We start from the raw sequence: 21,688 nt of genomic DNA on the forward strand, positions 1-21,688 counted from the left end.
GAAAGCAATTCGTTTTACTAAAGGACTGATATATACAAAGCATGCACTTGCTGCCGTGAGGATACTTAGATAGCATTTGTCTTTTCATTGCAAAATTTCATAAGGAACCTAGCAATCAACCAGCACATCTGTATCGGTGCTGGAGCTCAATCCTGCAGCCACACAGGAAGAAAGGTGGTGGGAGAGTGAGAGGGCTGCCCTTCCCCAGAGCGCCACCCCAGCATCTAAGCCTTTGGACCACCCTAAAGCCCTGGCGCACCGCACAAGCATCTCAAAGATGCTGAAATAGATGGCGATTGGCAAGAAATGTGCCCCGCAAGTCAGATGCTTGAGAGAATGCTCCCTTTGCATGGGCACCTTTGCATTGGCGGTGAAAGTCTGACCACCGCGAAAACAAGCGAAACAGGCAAAGCTGCCCGTTTCAATAGTTTACCCGTCCTGCCTTGTACATCCAGAATAGTAGAAAGTGCCTCCCCCGCTCACCTTCTCCCTGCATCGATTGAAGGTGTGGTACTTGTAGTGGTACAGCTGACTGTAGGTAGGAAGGGCACTCGCGCAGGAGGCGCACAACTGGAAGCTACGTGCCTCGGGCCTGTCCTCACAGCGGGGCTCCAAGGAGAGGTCCATTTTGTCGTAGGGCTCGCCAGAGAACTCGGCCAACCGTGAGGCTGTGCCTTCCCCACATCCCTGCATCACCCAGGTAAGTCACACTCAGTCTGTGTGGGCATGCGCCAGAGTCTGCACCTCGCAGACTCGAGAGGGAAAGGAAAAAAAAAAAAAAAAACGCAACTGCTCTCTGCAAGTGACTCTGACGTAAGAGAAGAGCATGCCCAGCACGCGTGCACTAGATGCGCAGCCGGGCACGACATACAGGAGAGTTCAAGTGAAAAAAGGGCAGCCGGCGTTTGGTCGACAGAGTGGGCATAGTCAGGCGTAGTGTCGAATTCTCGTTTGTTGCTCGCTTTTCTGCCTGTCTTTGGTTTCGCTGCGAGCGATGGGCCTGTAGTTTGAGTAATACGCCTGCTGGAGGATAGAGGGTTTATCTGCTCACAAAATGGAAACGCTTATCAGACATAGAACACTTTGACATGTTGATGAAAAAAAGAGTGCACACAGTGCTTGGTGTGCTTGTCAAAAACAGGTGCCAAAATGAAGTGCTGGAATTTGATGCTTGCGGTGACGGCATACAGCCGGATGTGGCTGCAAGGATGCAGAGTGAAGTGCAATAAAAACACTGTTACGGTTTGCAAATGATGCACCTGTATGTTTTACTGCATAGGTAAGTTATTTAATGCATTTTTCAAATCATTACTGTCTTAAGTTTCAATTTTTGCCAGTTCAAAAAGTTTCCATGAAGTTTACCCTGCATAATAAACACACTTCCCAACTTTGCTTTTGTTTTTCAGGATAAAAATGGCGTTCATTACGAGAGTATACACAGTACTCCCTATGTACTTACAAGCCCAGATACAACAAACACCTTCATTACAAAAAGTATGTTTGCTGTATTAAGAGCTCATTACAGTTCTACTTGCTTTCAAAACAACCAATACAGAGCTCAACAAGGCACAGAAGAGATGTCTTATATCTAAAAACAACATGCACTACATTTACTGGCAGAAATTTGCGGTTTAGCTGTGTTTAAGTAGTTTCCAACTGACATGACCCTTTCCACTTTTGTCAACTGTCGATGTTGTGAGTAAAGCCCGTGGCATATACAGAATGCTTAGGTTAACTATGAAGCTCAAGGCAGTCAGTGTTGAGACCACCAAGGCCATACTCCTCCCTGCTTGTTGAGATGCTGCCACGCATCAGTTAATTGCACCTGAACTGACCAGTGCGTGGAGTCATCATACACAGATTGGCCTCTCGGAGACTTCTTGCGAAAGATTTCGGTTGTTGAGAAACTGTTCACTCTAAGTAGGATCATTATACGTGCGCCCAAGTGTTGTTCACGGTGCAAGATCCCAACAATGGCTTGCCTCCTGCCGACTAGGCCTAGCGAGTGTCACTTGGTCATAGGCGGCAACCAAAGTAGTGCAATTTTGATGAGCCTCATTAATATGTTGTGGCAGGATTTAGCTGTAGCAGGCAGGGTAAAAACCATCCATTTCTGCATTCAACGCATCTAAAAGGGACCCACCTCACACGGCTTGTCGACTATCTCCTTCTTCACCACAGTTTCGTCCCCCGCTGGGTTTTGGGTCTCGTTCTTAATGGCCACCGCAGCCTTCTGACCGGGCGGAAGGTCGATGACACGTAGGTCAGAGTATGCGGCGATAGCCGCCATCAGATCGGGCCTCCACAAGCTGTTGCGAATCTGGGCGCTGCGGCGTTCGTTCTCGCCGTCTACCGTCTGCAGGTTGGCGAGGAAATACTCGTCATTCTCGCGGCGCACCTCGGCCAGGAAGTTAGGGTCCAGCACGTGGCTCAGCAGCGTCTGCAGGTACACCTCAAACTTCTCCTCCAGGTTGGGCTGCTGGTCCCCACATGCCGTGGGCCTGGCTTCCATACCACCATTCCTGGCACAGAGACAACAGAACATATTACAATCCAATCCAATCTAGGCTGATCAGCCCTGAACAGACAGTATAACCCGCACTTATCAAACCAACGTGCTTATTCGAATCTAGGCCGATAGGTTCTTTCAAATAATCACGTGCCCAACTCTAGGGTCAGCTTAGATTCAAGGATTAAAAAAAAGAACAAAAAAAAAAAAAAAAACATGCCAGTTTTTAACTGAAGATGATAAATATTGTGTATAGCTAGCGCCATCTAGAAAAGTCAGTATCGCAGCCGCTACTAGCCACACCAGTAGCCAATTGAAGTACACAAATGACGTTGCTGTTTTGACCTGTGTCATACTGGCGTGCGGCATGGCATTATCAATGGCACCAAACAGGCGATTACGCTAAGGTGCCGCATTCAAACAAAAGGTTGTGCTAGCTGCAGAGGCATCGTCAAAAGTATAAACCGGGTGGTACTTCAACATCATTGAGAAAAATGTTTGTCGTTAGAGGGGGGTAACGGGAGACGCTTTTTGTGCGCCGCAACAAGGAGATGACAGCAATAAGGAAGACAAGGCGCATTTATAATCCGATGCTATAGGCATGCAGGCGAGCATCGCGACGCCAGGCGTGTTGGAGCGCGATGGAAGCGTCCGGTTACGTCGGTTGCGCCAGCCCATCGAGCCATCGGTTGAAGTATAGACGCTGTTGTTCTTTCCAACGTGATGTAACGTGTGCTCATGCTCACAATACGTCGGACTATATTTAGCCCATTAGAAGAACTTCTTGCTGGGCTCGTTGTTGCATTGCTTTGAGGAACCAAGTTGCGCATTCAAAAAAGACAACCACAGGAAAAGGCAACGGAGACGGAAAGAGCGTAAACTATCAACTGGTTTTATTCGTGTGAAGGTGCCTTATTTATGCAGAGTCACAGCCAATGAAAGGATGAGGAGAATGGGAGGGGGAAAGTAAAAAAAATCCAAAGTCAACAACAGCTGCGCAGTAAAATCTTCTCCTTTTGGTACAATTTGACAGAAGTGTCGCTAACACATTTATCACCATTTTCCTTTATGTGGTAGGCCTCCAAAAGCTTACATAGCAGCGAGGCTAGCAGCAATGATGACGCAGAGTGAGCTCAACATGTTCATAATGAATAAATGCTGTTTTCATTTTGTGAACACTGTCCTGACTTTTTTGTTCAGCCTACATTCAAAGCAAGTTTTTTTTTTCTCTGGCTTCGAACATTCAGGAGTTTGCTTAGAATCGCGGCCGGCCTAGATACCAGTAGATATGGTAGCAAAGAAACGGGTATCAGTTGAATATATTGCCACGTGGTCGTGACGTCAAAGAACACAGTAGCAATACTGTGAAAGGCAAAACTAGCTTTTATTGGGCGAGCCTGTGCCCACAAAACAGGCTACACTTAAAGCACAACGAGAGCGGCGAACACAGTCGGCGATCGTCGTAAATCTGATCAACAGGTCAAGCGCGTCGGCTTTTATACATAAATCGTCGAATGTTCTAGACTAATCGCTGGGGCCCACGTGCCTTCCACAAAGTTCTACATTATTCGCATCGCGCACACATGCAATCAGACTACACAAGTTTCGGTCGCAGACAGTGGATGGAACCATCGATAACATTCCAGAAACTTCCCACACATGCAAGCGCGTCCTGCGCTGTGCGATAACATTTGTTAGGCGGTGAAATGTGTTGCCCGATAAAGATAAGTACACGTGTCAATATCCTGTAATTCGATATAGAATATTTAAAGAATTTGACAATATAAAAGCACAAATTATTTTTAACAGCCCTTTATTGATGAAAAGGAGTTGCTTTCAGTTTACTGTGGAATGTAATAGTCCTGAACGTTGTGCTTCAAGATTTTCTTCGTTGCCTAGGAGAGCCCGCATTTTCCCATGTGCCAGCTGTGGATGGCTGCAGCTGAAGGTGCAGGTGGGTTCCACATTTGCGCAGAAGTGCCGAAACAAGGCGACCACACGCATCACGTTGAAGCCGGGTGGATGCAAGATCAGAGCTGTCCTCACTGTTCCCCTCCCTCAAGTCCTGATTCACGACCGCGTACTCGAGCCCTCCCGCGGTTGCAGTACCTTCCCCCGCAGACACAAACTTGCAAGCCCTTGACCCCTGAACGGTTTCTGGAAGTGTTGACAACTAGTTCCAAACTTTGTTGAAAGCAGCGATGACTTCACTGCACTTGTAGGAAGACTGTCCACCGTGGCCGATGGGAACGTGAAAACTGGCGCAACAATCGCTTCCTCCCCAATCTCAGCCCAGAATGCTGCGGCAATGCGAGACCTCTTTTCTCACCATGCCCAACTCGACAATTTCTAACCTTGTGGTGAATGGCAGATTCTGGTGCTTTGTGCCAGCCATTACACAAAAACAAAGGCAACAAGTGGGAAAACAACACACTGAAACAATGGAGCAAGTGCTGCATCGTGGCGTGGTAGAGCCGCACAGGTGCGGCTGGACTAAATCTTTTTTTCTGAGGAAGTGTTGGCAGCAAGCCTGGCTGCCACATGGGAAAGCCAACTTCTGAAGCAGTTTCACACTGTTTAATATATTCCATATATCAGTAGTGGCTGCTCTTCTTGTTCTATGTAACTCCACATTTTGCTATGCTTGCTTATTGCAGCTCTACAGTGTTTAGAGATGGTTTAATGAAAATGATAATTCAATGTAAATGGATTCGATATAGTCGGGTTTAACTGTACAATGAACATGGAAACAGTTGACTCAAATTAATTTGACCCTTGTGGGACCACAGAATTTAGTACAATTATCCGAAAGGTTGGATGAACAACGGCAAAATGAACAATCCAACTGTTTTTTTTCTCTTTTTACTGCTTGAAATAGTTTTTCATTGTCGACAGACCCTACTTCAGTAAAGTACAGTAGAACCTCGTTGATACAGTCCCGTTACGTACGATTTCCCGGTGCCAATGTTTGCAATTGAGAACACAAGAAATGACCCAATGCAGTTACGCAATTTTTTTTTTACTACTACTTACAATCCCAGAAAACACAACCTTGCGGCCCTAATGTTGAAGTACATTGCCAAATTGCAATTGTATGATATGTTTTTCGACCCTGTAAACAAGAACGAGTGTGAGGTACATGATCGAGAACAGTAGTTGCTTGTCGTGACAGCTCCCCCGCAATACAGTACTTGGCTACCTGTTCCACATGAAAACGCCGGCACACACTCAGTTTCCCATTCCGGTGTATCAGCAAATTTCCTCTCAGGTCTTCAACACACTGCATTCATGCAGCTATTGCCGCCAACCCTATTGCGATAAGCATGTTCACCTATATGCTTCATAGCCTGTGGGGTTCAGTGCCTTTGCAAGCGCACTGTACGCTTTAACAGTATTTACTTGAGTCTAGGCTGTCCTCGATTCTAAGCAGACTCCCAAAAGCCCGAAGCCAGAGAAAAAAAGAAACTTACCTCGAATGTAGGCCGAACAAAAAAGCGAGGACAGCGTTCATGAAATGAAAACAGCATTTATTGAATATGAACATGCCGAGCTCATTCTACGTCACTATCTTCCTTAACGCTGTCATCTCCTTATTGCGCCCGACGGACTCAAAAAGCGTCTCCCATTTCCCCCTTCAACGACAGACATTTTTCTCATAGATGCCGAAGTCCCGCCCGGCTTGAACGTCTGCAGCTAGCACAACTTTTCATTTGAAAGTGGCAGCATAGTGGCATCGACTGTTTGGTGCCATTAAGATGTGCCACACTGCACACCGATACGACACAGGTCAAAATGGCAACATCCCTCGTGTACTTCAGTTGGCTACTGGCGCAGATAGTAGTGGCTGTGATATGATATGTCTAGATGGGGCTAGCTATGCACCATATTTATTAATTTCAATGAATAAACTGCAGCGTTTTTTAAAATCCTCGAAACTAAGCCAAGCCTACAGTTTGATATATTATTATATGAAAGAAAAAAAGACTATTGGGCCAAGATTTGAATAAGTACGATAATAGGCGAATAGGCGATAACCCAAATGCGCTGCTGTGCCCTGCTGCAGGCAGCACAATGTGAGCATCATGTTTCGCTCTGGCGGCATCGTATTCTTGCGTTGCCCACCAGCTTGACTTTGTTTCGGTTCTACGTCATAGTCTTATTAAAATACTGCAATAGGAGAAATAACAACACGCGTCCAAAGTCGCTCAAGCCCCAAAAGCTCGACCATCATGCGCCTCGGGTCCATCGGCGTCTTGTGCTGCAACAATTTGCCCCGAAAACGCAGTCTGAAACCTTTCGCCAAAATGACCCACTCAAAGAAGCTGCTGACCCCAGGTGAATCAGAGGAGTGCAAAGACAAGCTTGCCAAAGCCGGAAAATGAACGACGCGCGTCCTGGGCCACCACACCACCTTGGTGCGCGCTGGCGTCTCGCACTCCAATGATTCGTGCAATGTTTTGCATTACATAGCTGTTACATTACAGTTGAGCCCAAATTTTTTTTAGTGAAGTCGGATCATACATTCTCCTCGTTAGTGTGTTTCTCTTGTGTTTTTTTTTTTCCCATACGTATTAACCAGAGTCTACTGCATTACAAAAACTAGACATGTCGGCAATAATCAACTGCCCACAGGCATCAATGCAGTCGTCAGCCCTGACAAAATCCTCAAAACAGACATTGCCCAGGTCACAGCGCAAGTAGTCATTATCTCGCATGAGGGGGCGCGAGTGACAGTCTAATTAACCGAATCGGCATGCTTTCGCATTCAAACTAAAGTTTTTCTTCTACAGCAATGTATGGATTCACAAAGACATTCCAGTGCAGTCAAATTAAACAAAGGATTGAATTAACCAAATTGAAATGAGGCAATTTTAGAATAGGGGCCCCAATAGTTTGGGGCCCCAAAGAGCTTTGCAGGTGTTAGCATTGGGGCACGCAGGAGGGAAGAGTCTTAGAATAGGGCTTTGCGTTTGCTGATAGCATCTTGCACTGACAGCGCCACTACAGCGTCAAAGAAAAGCTATTAGAAATAATTAAATAAAATATGCCATTTTATGATAGGAATAGTAATTTTGACTTGCGTGTATTCACATTTTAATTACAATTTAGAGGTTATTCTGTAAGCAGCAAATGATTAGTTGCGCTTAGTTTTGAGCAAACCAACTTTACGTGCCTTCACCAGCCAAGCTTAGCCATATTAGGCCTACGAGCCATAAGATCCACAATCGAATTCGGAATCAGCAGCGTCTAGTGAATCAATATTCATAACACACGCTAGTTGAGAGAAAGCAATAACCACAGTCACTTCTCCTAGCCTGCGAACTTCAAGCGTTATCCCGAATCGAACCCACTTTGGTGCTAGGTTAGAGCCGTCGCTTCGATAGGTGCCGCCATGTTTGCTGACACAAAGCTTTTGGGGCCACTATTTGGGCTCCCGTTAAATCGGTGAAATAGCGTTCCCAACACAAAACCCAAACACAGTTTGCGTTTGCGCGCATGCGCAGTGGCTTTGACGCTATTTCTTTGAGGCCCCAAAACATTTGTGGCCCCTATTCTAAAACTCTCTATTAACAGCAGTCTACTGTACAATGAATTATTGGCTATAAAGAAGTAAATCTGGTGATATCCAATGCAAGAAAATTTTGGTGTGCATGGCTTATTTCAGCGAGTACTCCACTGCTACAGTAAAACCTTGTTAATTCAAACCTCGTTAATTCGCAAGATCGGATAATTAAGACGTATTTGGCCACACATAGGTTGATTCGGACAACTCTCAGAGCTCGGCGAGTGCCGCAAATCTGCAACGCAAAAGAGCAAAAACGGCGTCAGCGTCCACCAAAACGAAGTGGCGGATTCCGCACCACCCCAGTCATCAGTAGAAATCATAGGTGAATGACAGCAACGCCAGAACGCTTCGTGCTTATTTGTACCTTTAAAGTCTCTATTCTAGTGTTCACTGCCACGCATAGCACTGCGTCAGCTTTGTGCCTTCACGACTGCGTAGTCACCATCCATAAATGCGTCGATAGCGACTGTGGTTTCGTCCACAGTTGCAGAAAGCATTAGTTTTCGGTCACGTGCCTTCAGAACCGCAAGGTTGCCGTTCATGATTGCGCAGACAGCAGCCGCGGTTTTGTCCACAGTGGCTGCGGCAAACAGTAGTTTCGTTTTAGAGCTCAGCTCCTAATGCAGTGAGCGGCGATGGTGGCGCAACCAAGTGAACGAGCACAACAGTGAAAGATAAAGAGAAAATGCAGAGTGGCAGATGAAAGATGTGAGCCGCAAACGGCAGAGACCAATGAGGGTGGCCCCTTCAGTGATGTACACCCGGGAAACTGGTTTCATGTGGATCTGCCTGACCATTCGTTTCGCATTATCGTCTGCTTGTGTCAGCTCTCACTCGCGCTTGTTTGCTTTGCTTGGTTTGGTCTCGTTCACGCTTGTTTCGATTGTCGTGGTCTGTGATTGTTTTGTAATCAGGTTGTATGTGCAATGGGAATTGTGTAGAACTTCCTGGAAGCCAAGCGGCACCAGCGATTACACTGGAACCTTCAATGAGTCATTTATAAAAGCCAATGTACTTAACCTGCAGATCAGATTTTCGACAACTGCCGACTCTGCTAGATCTCTCTCAAATTCTTTGCCTCAATATATCACAAAATGAAAACATGTATAGAGCTGCGCTCAAATTTCGCCATAAGGAGTATCGTAATCGTCGGTGAATTTTTTACTCAGTGCAAAGCTGTCAAGGATGAAGCACCGTCTACATAGCAATGGGCAGCAACCTGGTGAAAATATAATTGGTATGTGTGCGCAGTAGTGAAACGCGCATCTCAGATGAAGACGCATGCTGCGGCTGCGCTGTGAAGGAAGTCCCGAGGCCTTCGCCAGTGTGCGGGCCAATCAGTCATGAGATGAGAACTGCAGCTTCCACACTGCTTTCGTGCAAAATAAAAACAGGATTTGCCGATTTCTTCAGCAAATAAAAGTGTGTTGACGTAGTAAGCACCTGTTTTGTTTTCTTGATACACTTGATAATTCGACATTCGGTTAATTCAGAGAGTTTTTTTGGTCTCGTGCAATCCAACTCAACGAGGTTTTCCCGTATAACAAAACTGGATATGCGAGATCTATTTTCTTGCTGAGCACATGCTTTGTGTTAAAACTCATCCGAAGCAGCTGTATTCCAATGTGGGCAGAACACAAATAATGCTTGCATACTTGGATTTTGCTGCATGTTAAAAAAAAAAAAGCCAGGCGGTAAAGATTAATACAGAGCTCTCTGTTACAGTGCACCTCGCAGCCCAATGTTCAGTTTGAGGACCTTGAAAACTCACAAGGAAATTAAGAACAAAGTCTCAAGGACGAAAGAAACATAAAGCTTGCCACCCTGGACTCTCACTTGGTGAGGCTGGAGCTGGGACTGGCATGGATCTCGAGCACTTCGACAACGGTGGCTGACCGGCTGTTGGAGTGCACCCGCACCGAGATGTTGGCATACTTGGACTGCTCCAGCGGGTTCCACGCCGAAAACTGCATCAACACAGTTCCAGCACATTATGAGCCCCGACAGCTGGCACTGATTGCTCGTATGAAAACAAATGAGACTCCTCTAGAAGCACACCACTGCAAGGCTCTGCACAAACAGCCATACTGTTACACTGTAACTGAATACTGCCAAAAGTGCAAGTTAGGAATTTTAACTCTTCATTGGTTGAATTTGAGCTCAGAAAGACAAGCCACACTCCAATCATGACAGTGGTGAGCACAGCTGTCAGTCGTTGAGTCAACTCTACCGGATCAAGTGTGTCCGACACATATATGTGTATCACACAGCACATTCCAGGGTAATCACTGATGCTTGCTTATATTCAAACATGTACACTATTTGCAACACATGCACAATCTCACCAGACACACCTCTCCTACTACAATCACCGACAGATTTTTTGGAATCCAAAAATTCGAACTTCATGGATATTCTGGACTTCATAAATGCAGCGCCAGGGTTCCCATAGAGCTAATGCATATTCGTGACCGATTTTTCGGATGAGTTTAACTCTTTCCAAACCGCGCCCTTTGCGCATCGTTGGCCCGCTAACTATGGTTTGAAACGCCGGTTTCGAGACCCGCGCCGCACACAGACACACTACGCTATCGGACGTGAAGGATAACTATTCTTTTGTTTCCTAAGCAGTTTGCCTTTTTCCCCCAGGCAGTGATTTTTTACAGTACTCATGAAGTTTTCGCGCTCGTCAAAGTAGAAAGCAAAAATGGCCGCCCGCCATCGATGATTTGAAAAGCCGCTTTCGAGACTTTCTGCGCAATTCACGGACACTCTGCACCACAGGACATGAAAGAGGAGAACTATATTTTTGTTTTCTAAGCAGTTTGCTTTTCCACCACCAGGCGTAAATTTTTTAGCGCACTCCGAAGTTTTGGTGATCGTGAAAGCACAAAGCAAAAATGGCTGCCTCCAAGAGTTGCGCGCGCACTTCGAAACATTCGTGGCCGATTGTATCCTTGGATCGAGCAGCAGCGAGTCTGAAGATGCTACCTTTTCGTCGGACTTTGACTCCAAGACCGACGACGACACAAGCCAGCCCGGAATATCAACGGCTGCAGCCTGGCACACCAAACTGTAGTGCTTGCACTTAAATTGTTGTAGTTGAATACCTGTTCAATGAAAAATTTTGATTTCTTTCAGTAATAGTGCCAATTAGGTGGCAGTACATTTTGTATATCTCATAACTTTTGTCACATTTTTTTCTTAGTATATGAAAGCGTGTCTACAAACTTTGTTCAATTTTATCCTGGAATCTTGATTTTGGCAATTCATACCTTTTTTATGACATACATATCGTTAATAAAAATTTTATGAGTGAAAAGTGCATTCATTTTGCCTTTTGTTTAAGTATTGCATAAAATATTGAGTGCAGTAGTTCCTTCAGAAAAAAAAAAAAAGAAATCTGGCATAACCTACAAACAGCAGCTATTTCCCCCATGGTAGGAAAAGCGTTATGTTTCAAAGTTAGATTTTCCGGGCTAAATCGCTCGTTCCGAGCCACGCTACCCAATCTTGGGGGTCGCAGTGTTGAATTTTCAGCTGGCTTGGCTTCCAATGGGTGCATTATAGCCTCCAAGATTGGGAGGTGCACACTTTCAATAGAGAGTGCATGACATCCTCCAGTCTCAGAGGTCATGCCCGCTTTTCCTTGGCTGACAAAACACTCCTGAGGATGGCACTATTCCTTTTTTCGGTCAGAACTATTATCATAATCACTTAATGCGGGACCCATTTCTTTATTAATTAATTTATTTTTAAAATTTTGGTTGCTATTTGCACATGTGTCTACAGAGCAGGTGTGTCTCGGAGACGTCACATCTTTGTGTGTATTTGTGCGGCTTTGCATTTGTGTGATCGGCACTCTTGAAGTGATTGTGGGGACGTCACTCTTGTGTAAATCTAAGCAAATCTGGTTGCCTCCAAGCTTAGCATGGAGCAGCTCATTATTAGAGGTATTATTAATAGCCCCTCTAAGCCTAATCAATTTTATTTTTTGGCTGTGAATGAGTTTTTCCCATTGTTCGATTTTTCGCACTATTTCTCAGTCCCCGCGAGGTACGGAAAATCAGTTTGCAACTATATTACGATTGGGACCATATACCAGAAATTTTGGATACAGCAGGGTATGCCTTGCACTGAGCAACAACTTGACAATGCTGATCATCCAGTGTTTATTAACATTAAGAAAAAGTGAAAGAACAACACATGGCACTATGCATGTCATAATGAAGGACACTGGCGCATTAAACTGAACATGGTAATAGCTGAAGAGGAGGGCACCATTGAAAAATACATGGTGCATTGCAACCACTACTTTCATCAATGAAGGTCGCGTGGAGAGAAGGCTCACACTAGTTTCTAAAGCAGCTAGGAGAGATGTCAATGATTGCACCCATGACTGGTTGAGGTTAGTTAGTCATTCACTGAAAGAACAACTAAAGTCGAACCTCAACATAACAAACACAAACATAACGAATTATCGGATATGACAAAGCAAATATAAATTTTGGATGGTTACACTCTATTTCAATGGAGCACTCTACTACTAAAATGAAATTGGTAATGTGGGCTCTCACAAGGTGTTGGTTATAGTGCAGCAAATTTTTGTTTGCACATGCCTCAAAATCTATATCCTGGTGCAAAAATGCCAGATACAATTGCTCACCCGATCTTTCAGACACCTGATTTGTCAGACCTGCACATTCCTGTGGCATCACCACCTACGCTTAAGCACCAATGTATAATGGTAATAACGGACATTTCGGATGCCACATGGTGTTTTGGGACTGAACAGTGCGTGCATGTTTCAAACATGGTGGCCATAACAATGTCGCCACCAGATTGACTGGTACGTAACCACAACTTTGGTTGCAGACTCCTGACGAAGCAGCGCTCGTTAAGCCTAGCAGACTGAGTAGTGCAGCTGGCAGAGTGGCTGGTGACAAGTTGCCATGGAAACCTCACTGCCAATATGTTTGTAGTCGCAGACCTTACTTACGTACACGTTTTGGGTAGCGGCTTTGCTTGGTTAGACCACAGTTGGCAAGGCCAACATGACAATCCTGCGCAATAACACAGATTGTGCGGTGGCGTATTTGTAGTGGAGCAGAATGCGTATGTGCAATTTATTGTTGTTCCCATGCCTCTAACCGGCATGGCAAGATGTCAACGGTTGATCAAAATCCACAGAAGATCATTTGGTGGCCTGTTAGAGGCAGCCCTCTTGCATTTCTTTTGCGTAGACCTGATTGTGATTTTTTTCCCCAGGTGCTACTTGTAACATAACCGCTTATAGTGTAGGACTGGACAAAATGCAACATTTCCATTCTGACTCCAATTCCTCTTCCCATAGGTGTATCTGCATACTGCTTATAGTGCAGCCCCATGAAACGGTATACTGGTTATAATGTGGTTGCCGGAAAATCCTGCACACAAGCAAGACAGCGAGCGCGCTTCTGAAGGAGGTGTGTCGGACGAGGGAAGAGGAGAGACGAGGGCAATGCGAGGGAGGAGGAGGAGACATGGAGCGAGCAAACAAAGAACAGAAGTGGCGGGGGGTGGGGGTAGAAAAAAGAAATCACGGCAACAATGGGGGGGAATACGGGAGGTGCTTAACAGGCATGTGGCAGGTTGCCTATGTGATGGAGAAGCCTTTTGCTCCGGCTGCTTGCTAACCGTACGTGGTCTGTATTGAGGACATTGATGCTCTTTGGCTCTTCAGTTTGTGTGCGGAAAGTGCAGTTGCCAACTGATTTTTTCCGGCAGGGTAGGGGGTTGCAAAATTGGCTGAATTATCGGGCAAGCTGAAAAAACAAATTTTAACAGAGAGATCAGTTTGTGGTTCTTTTTTCTTTTTCAACTCTACCATCACAGAGAAATCAGTCGAGGCCGTAAATGTGTTTCGTGTTTGCCCATCGCGATTTACGTCGTCATGAAGTGCAGATATCGTGCATGCGATCTAGACTCTGCAATGCTGTCAGTTTAAACTGTGTTCCACAAATTCATTAGTTCGGAACATTGTCCACGTGCGAGCTTTCACAGTTCCGACCAGAATTATTGTAGGAAACACTATGATTGTACCAGTGCGGCCACATACAAACTTTTGCTATATGTGCTCAGGGTAGTTGCTGGATGACCAGCCATGAACTGTGCACGTGACGTCATGCCAGATCAACCTGTATTTGTCTACGAGCATGAATGTATATCAAAAGTGAGCTTCTCACAATGACGTACTGCCTGGCCACGCCGCAGGCTAGGCCTAGCATGTGCCCTCTTGTCTGGAAACGGTGGCCAAAGTTGTGATTTGGTGCAGAGTCAACGAAATACGTTGCTGGGACTTTACAGTACTTAGGAAATGGAGGAGCCATCTTGCCAACGAAATTAAGGGCACATCCCAATCGTATGCTCCGATTCCCAGACACATGCGACTGCTTGGCCTACGTGTTTTGCATGTACAACAGTTTCTGAAAAATTCTTTGGTTATAGTGTGGCACCAGATATTTTGCGACTCTAGCAACTTGTGTTATAAGCAGTATATGCTGTATGTGTACAAGAAATATCAGATATAAGGAAGGCATTTTCATATCAGACACAACTTCATTATAATAAAATCAGATTGTATAGAGCATTCATAAATGGCAAAACCTTCAACCTGCCTACTTCTGTGAGCCTTCATTGTCAAGAACCAATATCTATAAATACAGCGAAATGCTTGGCAGGCCAGCTCCGATGCCATTCTTAGACATGCCGGGTGAAGTGCAGCAAAGGTGTCAGGCATCATCGATCCGCAAAATAAGCAGATACTCACTCACCCATATTTTCGCAGGCGATGAACTCAGTCACACTCGTGTGTACTCCCATTTGTCGGCACTCACTCACATTCCCACTGATGCCCACTCGTACTCCCTAACACTGTCTCGTTTTCGTAGACACTTCCATTTTACATTTACTGGCACTGACTCATGCTCATCCTCATGTCCACCCACAGTCGCCGACAGTCTCACACCATTCCTACTCACGCCCACTCAAAATCACCATCCCTGAATTTTGTTTGCATATACGTTAACTGGCACCCACTCTTGTTCATACTTACGTCCCCTCAAACTCGCTTGCACTCTCTGCTGTTTATACTCATGTCCACTCGTATCTTTCATCACTCACTGAATGCTTGTTTCAAACCTGTGAGGTGCATGTGGAGGGAATACGAGTCAGTGCAGTCGTGAGCGAGTATGCCAACCTATGTCATGCACAGGCACAAGCACTAAATTTCCCTCTAGTGTTCTTGTCATGAAACCCTACAGTCGTTACCGCAGCAGGCACTCACGGAGGAGCTGTTTCGGTAGAGGAGGGTCTCCTCGCCGGTCTCAAGGGCCTCGAAGCGCTGCAGCAGCGACCGTCCCTCGATGCGCCAGATGGGTGGCCGTGCACGGTGCACGTCGGCCACTGCGATGATGTAGTCGCCCGGCTGCAGCTCTCCAGATGTGTTGGCCGCGCCCGGCTCCGTCACCACAACTGGCACCGGCGTCCGCCACGAGCTGGTGTTGGTCGCGGGCCGGCGCGTGTAGTCCCGCTTGACCCCACCGCTGATGCCGCCCTGCACACAGCGTTGCCGCCACGCCTATTTAACCAGAAGACCATCCGGTCAGCGACTGGGCATTTCGTTTCGGAATGAAAGTTTCCAGTAAAAGGTTAGAACCTGGAATACTACTAGTATTGGCCATAGTTCAACCTAACAAGTGAAACAGCTTAGCTGATAAAGGGCAGCATTTCAGGCCAGTTGGTGTAGTGCTGCTCACTGTATCGCAGAACAGGACAGAGGATATGCAGCAGTAAACAAAAAGACTGTTTGGTATGCAGTAGTCCCCCTTCCTTTTGTTTTCAAATTGTAACACAGTTCAGACAAATATATAGTACTCTTTCCTTAATCAGACCATGACGAAACTGTCAAAATTGATTGAATTATCCAGCGAGTTGAATGAAACAATATGTGAAAAAGAAATGCCATAGCATACCACTGATTCATTTGCCAGTACTTTCCCGATTCTAAAACAAGCCCCCAAATCAAATGCACTCCCTCATCCTATGTATCCAAAGTACAAAACTCACATAGAAATGACCATTAAAGCTCTCAAACAGAAGTTAGAATCTAAAGCGCACTCAATTTCGTAGCAAGAAAAATGGGCAAGGGTCTAATATGTGTTGCAGGTTGACTGATTTCCGCTCCCCTCCCCCTCTTTGCTTTCGTGGGAAGGCAGCCCTTGTAACGCCGCCACCTTTCGTGTCTCACCCTTGCACACTTTCCCTCGCACCTAAAGCAGACAGTGCACAGGTCATGATAAGATCTTATCGCACTTGGACTTTATACGGAACATGATGCGGCTCCACTTTGGCGGTCACTCTTGTCATGCAATTTGAGAGGTGCGTTTGCATGCAGCCACTTGTAATCCAATCATTTAACCATTGGCATCTGTGGAAGTTTTCATTTATTGTCTTAGCATCCCTTTGCAGCAGAAGCGAAATTTCGTTAAAATGAAATCGCATAAAAACACACTTTGTTATATTGAGGTTCTATATACATGGTGTTCTATGGACAAGAGGTTATGAAAACTTAAGTACTTCATTATAATGTGAATTTCATTATATTGAAGTTCGTTTTGAAGTTTGTTTAACTGTATATTCACAAAAGAGTATCTGAATATATATGGGGCGGGTTTGATACCGCCCAGAGCCGGATAAATTTTAAAGGATGTTTTTTTGTCATTGAAGAGCGGCACATACCCAGTGGCCCAAGTTGGTCTGACAGTTGGTTACGAACCCAGTTCTCTCAGCACAGAAGTTCGATTATCTGCTAACGAAGCTACAGACTACCCAGTGTCCCAAGGAAAACAGTAACAGACACTGGGCAAACAGACACAATAAAATGCGTGAGGTACCTTAAGAATGTTAATTGCATCAAGACACTGTCATTACCTCTCGCCAGAAGGCACACATGACCTAGAAAGTGCGGCTCCTTGGCGTAACATCTGAGTTTAGGTGGCATCTGCAGTGCGCTGAAAAATCTCAGAGGCGACATGCTGGGACTTACATCGCACATGTCGTCTGCTTAGGTGCTATTTAATGGCTTCTAATAAGTAAATTAGTAGACAATTACTTGCCCTACACATTTGCCATGATTGCAGTACAGTCAAATCTCGTTACTACGAACCCCACTAGCTAATTTTTCAAGTTTACGAATATTTAAAAAATCCCCACCAAATTTCCTATATTTTCAATGTAAGAATATTTCAGAACTACAAATTTCAATACAGCGCATATTTCAGAATAACGCGCATAGTTTATTTTCCCCTTTATAACCGAGGAACATCAGTATCACGAATTTGGCTAAAAGTAACAGTGCCGCAACTCTCGCTTGAAACAGAAACCGAGAGTGCAGTAGCTATTGTCACCACCATGTCGAGTGCCAACTGCGTCACCCCAACTTCACCAAGAACTTCACGACAAAGGTGTGGCGATGTTCGTGCGAGATCCAACAATGAATGCAGCTAGCAACGGCGCCAAGAAGAAGCGAAAGCAGTTTTCGCTGCAGGGAACAAGCAAATCGACGTGTGCAGACAGCGTGGCATTGTCCCATCGTCCATTGCGACCATTTTGAATGACCTAGACAAGATTGTCAAGCTTCACCGGGAATCAATCACAACTCGCTCCTATGAGGAAATGGCTGCGACTGGCAAACTTTCAAAACGTGGACCAAGCTGTTCTCACGTGGTTCCAAGATGCCAGACTACAAAATGTTCCTGTGTCTGACCTAATGCTCCAAAAAAAAGCCTGCGAATTTGCCGATGCACTTGAAATAACTGGGTCCGACAACAGTGCGGGTTGGCTTTTTTGTTGCCGCCAAAGGAACAGAATAACTTGGCAGGTAGTCTCGGGTGAGGAAAAGGCTGCTGACAGAGAAAGAGCGGACTCCTGGCGCTATGATCGTTTTCTAGAGGTGGGTGAATCGTACTCTGAAGACGATATCTTTAATGCGGATGAGACCGCATGTTTTTATCAGTTGCTGCCAGACCGGATGAAACACTTCAAAGTGTAGCAGTGCAAATGAGGGAAGACGTCACATCTTCACGTGACAGTCCTGCTGTGCTGCAATGCAACAGGCACGAAGAAAATTAAACCGCTCATCATCAGCAAGTACATGAAGCTTCGCTGCATGAAAAACATCTCGTTACTGTACGACTACCGCCCCAACAAACGAGCCTGTATGACCAGAGAACTCTTTTCCGAGTGGCTCATCAAACTGGACGACCAAATGAGGAGGGATGACCAAAGAATTCTACTGGTTGTCGACAACTGCTCTGCTCACATTGTGAATGTTCGCTTGATGCTTGTTTGCTTGGAGTTTTTGCCGCCAAACAACACGTCCTTTGCTGCAACCCCTAGACAATGGCATTATAAAGAGTGTGAAAGCAGAATTTTGTAAGCGCCTTGTGCAGCGGTTGATTATCAACCTCAGCATAAAGCAGCCGACTGCAATCAATATTCGTCAGGCGGCGGAAATGCTCACTGAGGCTTGGTGGAACTTGAAGGCATCCACCATTAGCAAATGCTGGCGAAAAGCAGGGCTTGTCAAAGCGCCTGTGCAGCTTGAAGATGACCTGGAGGTGACGACAACAACCCAGGAGACCTGTGGACCGAGGTTGCGGAACTGCTGTCCGCCGTCTCTTCCTTTGACGACTGCGTGGAAAGCGACAGCGTAGCACTAACGGCGGCGGATCTGACAACCGAAGAGATTGTTAATTGCGTTTGCTGCGTCTCCAGTAACGATGACGACCTGAAGGACGACGACTGTGGGTCAACGAACAAAGAAGATGAGATCATGTCAAACATTCCTGTTTTAGTGCCCACATGAACAAAGTCCGCACTTTCGGTGCGATGACGTACCCGATGAGGTATTGTGCAAAGTGGAAGATGTAGACGCATTCCTAAGCGGTCGTGCCTGCTGCACGCGCCAGAAGAAAATCACTGATTTCTTCAAATAAAGCAGCTTTGAAGTGAGTGAAAAATTTTTATTTGTAAGCATGCTAGTCTGCACACGCGTCTACTGCGAAGGTATGTCATTTTCATTCCTAGGTTTGTCCACTGGCTTATTTATAATAGAAAGTTTTTCATTGCAACAATATTTCAAAATAACAAACAATTTTTGGTGGTCCCACGTGATTTGTTATATCGAGATATGAGTGTCATAGCATATGTACTGATTTATCGGATTTACTCGCAGAATGATTACACTTTCTTGTCAAAAAAATTTATGCAAATCCACGGGTGTGATCCTTACGTGGGTTAATTTTCCCACGAAAAGAAACATTTTCTTTCTTCATCCCACATTTGCTGCAGGATGACAAGCAGGCGGCTGCCGCTGTCAGTGCGGGACACCAAAACAAGAATGGCAGTTGGCGGAGCAAGCCGAACGCAATTATTTTTCTTCTCATGAGTACATTACGCGCATTGAAAGAGTTTCTTCCATCACTAATGAATAATGTCGTTAACATAAGGAAGTTTGCTACAATAACGCAGCCATGTCCACATTGAGGGGACAGAAACAGAGATAGTGCACTTAGCTGCCAGTGACATAGAAACACATGGCGGGTTTGCTCTGCAGCATTTGTCTACTGCTACCCTAATACGGCACGTTTTCGATAAGGCTGGGCGAATATCTTAGCTGCGTTACAAGCATCGGCGCATGAATAGGGTACACTTCTAACGGATCAGTGTAAACGTGGCCACTATCGTTGCCGTTTGCGATTTGTTGAGTGCCCACGAGTGCAGGCAAGAAGAATCGAAAGGCGCCCTTTTTGTTGTTGTTGTTGACCAAAACCATTATGAAGCCTACAAATAGTAAAGCCGAGGCAAGTTTGGTTGTAGCTTTTTCTTTCCATGGAAAAGCGGAAAGTGATGAAAGGAATGAAATGGGGCATCTGCTTAAGAATGTTGGGTGCGGGCAGACCGCTTGGTAGAGTCGTCCGCGTAGCATTCGACAGATGGTAGGCGCAATCATCATTAGCTAGACTTGGCACCCAACATATTGCTGCGACAAGTTCAGGGTGCGATCATTGCACGGGAAAGAAAAAAAAATTGAATTTTGACGACAAAAGTCACGGGTGCGATCATTGCGTGAGTGCGATCATTATGCGAGTAAATACGGTATAAAAAATTTAACCGAAGTAAAATTTAGCTGTAGTTGACCGTAGAAAGTAAACTGTCCCTCTATGGCAGCTTAAATTTGCACAGTGCCTCGTACAATTTTTTTTTTCTAACCTGGCGCATTGTTTTCATCTGATGCTGCGTGTTTTGAAGAACTGTCGAGAGACTCACCTTGGCAATCGATCACATAGCGAATATGAGTGGAACTGAGGTGCACAGTCCATTGCTGCAACAGCTATTCCGATGCACTAACCGTTTAACCATTGCACTACTCTACTTTGAGAAACATAGCTGTAGAGAAGTTGCAGCGTCTATGCAGCCAGATGTCAACGTGGAAGAGATAGCTGCAAGCATCAGCTCTGCTGCGCCAGTGTGTGGCATTGCCCTGGGCCTCTCTACCACAGCGGTGGCCTTGAGGTAGAGCATTCGTCTCGTACAGGGGAGGTACCGAGCTCAAATACCAGTGCCGCAAGAATCCCCCCCCCCCCCCCCCGAATTTTTGTCATGGATAAAGATGTCCCCTGGCATGGTGCCTAGCTTCTCCTGGAGGTTCACAAGTCGAAAGGGAGACCATTAGAGATTTCCTGTAAGAGGTATGGTCTCTGGGTGCCTTTTGTCCAACTTAAGAGGGCCTTGTTGAAAAGCACCTGCCGCGGCTGTGGGAGGTAAGTGATGCCGCCGGATGCCTACCAGTAAAATAGGTAGGTACAAGCGTGCTCCTGGCCTGGTGCTCAGCCATTATGGGACCTCAACGCTTGGAAAGGGGGGCTTGTCCATAACCCTGCCAGGGACCTCGTTTTCCATGTTAGCGGGCAATGTCTGCAAGTCTGCTTCTATGTTCAAGTAGGCAATGAAGCCTAGTCAGCCTACACCATCGTTGCCATGCTCATACACTAGTGGAAATGCGCACATGCCCGAAATCTTTCATGCGGTCAGGAATTGTATGCTCAAAACAAAGCAGCAGTGGACGACAAAAACGGGATGAAAATGTGACGACGCATATGATGCAGCTGGTATTTTACATGGGAAAAACCACAACCAAAAAATCAAATGATGATGATGCTTTTTCTTGCTTCTTTGTAGGGGACGTAAACATATAATTAATGCACGCCACAACATGATGCTGGCACTTCGCACAGCTGTATGGATTATCAGTGCCTGCACCATGAAATCACTTGCTCAGTCATCCAAATCGCAGTGCCAGCGATGGCTGCTTTAGATCTAACCTCAAAGACCATGCCATTATGTATGACAAGTGCCAGAAGCAATCAACATTACTACAGCAAAAGCTTGTTATCTCGGACGATTGTGGATGGTGACCACATATTTCTGAAAGCACACGGTCAATACATGCACCGAGTCAAAAAGGCACTACTGTTTGCTGAAACCACTGCAGACGAAACCGTGGTTGCTAT

At 45.7% G+C, this 21,688-nt stretch overlaps 1 protein-coding gene across 2 annotated transcripts in view; it reads right to left on the reverse strand.

Moving 5' to 3' along the window:
• Window positions 1–21,688, reverse strand: part of LOC142579893 (uncharacterized) — a 65,859-nt gene that overhangs the window by 22,959 nt on the left and 21,212 nt on the right. For both annotated transcript variants that reach the window (XR_012827491.1, XM_075690562.1), the window contains exons 4-7: window positions 15,400–15,669; window positions 9,912–10,042; window positions 2,144–2,522; window positions 484–687 (exon numbers count right to left, since the gene is read on the reverse strand). Coding sequence is in view for 1 of the 2 variants with exons in the window: in XM_075690562.1 (XP_075546677.1) it covers window positions 484–687; window positions 2,144–2,522; window positions 9,912–10,042; window positions 15,400–15,669 (984 nt within the window). In the remaining variant the exon portion in view is untranslated. The remainder of the gene's footprint in view (window positions 1–483; window positions 688–2,143; window positions 2,523–9,911; window positions 10,043–15,399; window positions 15,670–21,688) is intronic.

The sequence above is a fragment of the Dermacentor variabilis genome, chromosome 4, assembly GCF_050947875.1.
Source record: "Dermacentor variabilis isolate Ectoservices chromosome 4, ASM5094787v1, whole genome shotgun sequence".
In the NCBI taxonomy this organism is placed as follows: Eukaryota; Metazoa; Arthropoda; class Arachnida; order Ixodida; family Ixodidae; genus Dermacentor; species Dermacentor variabilis.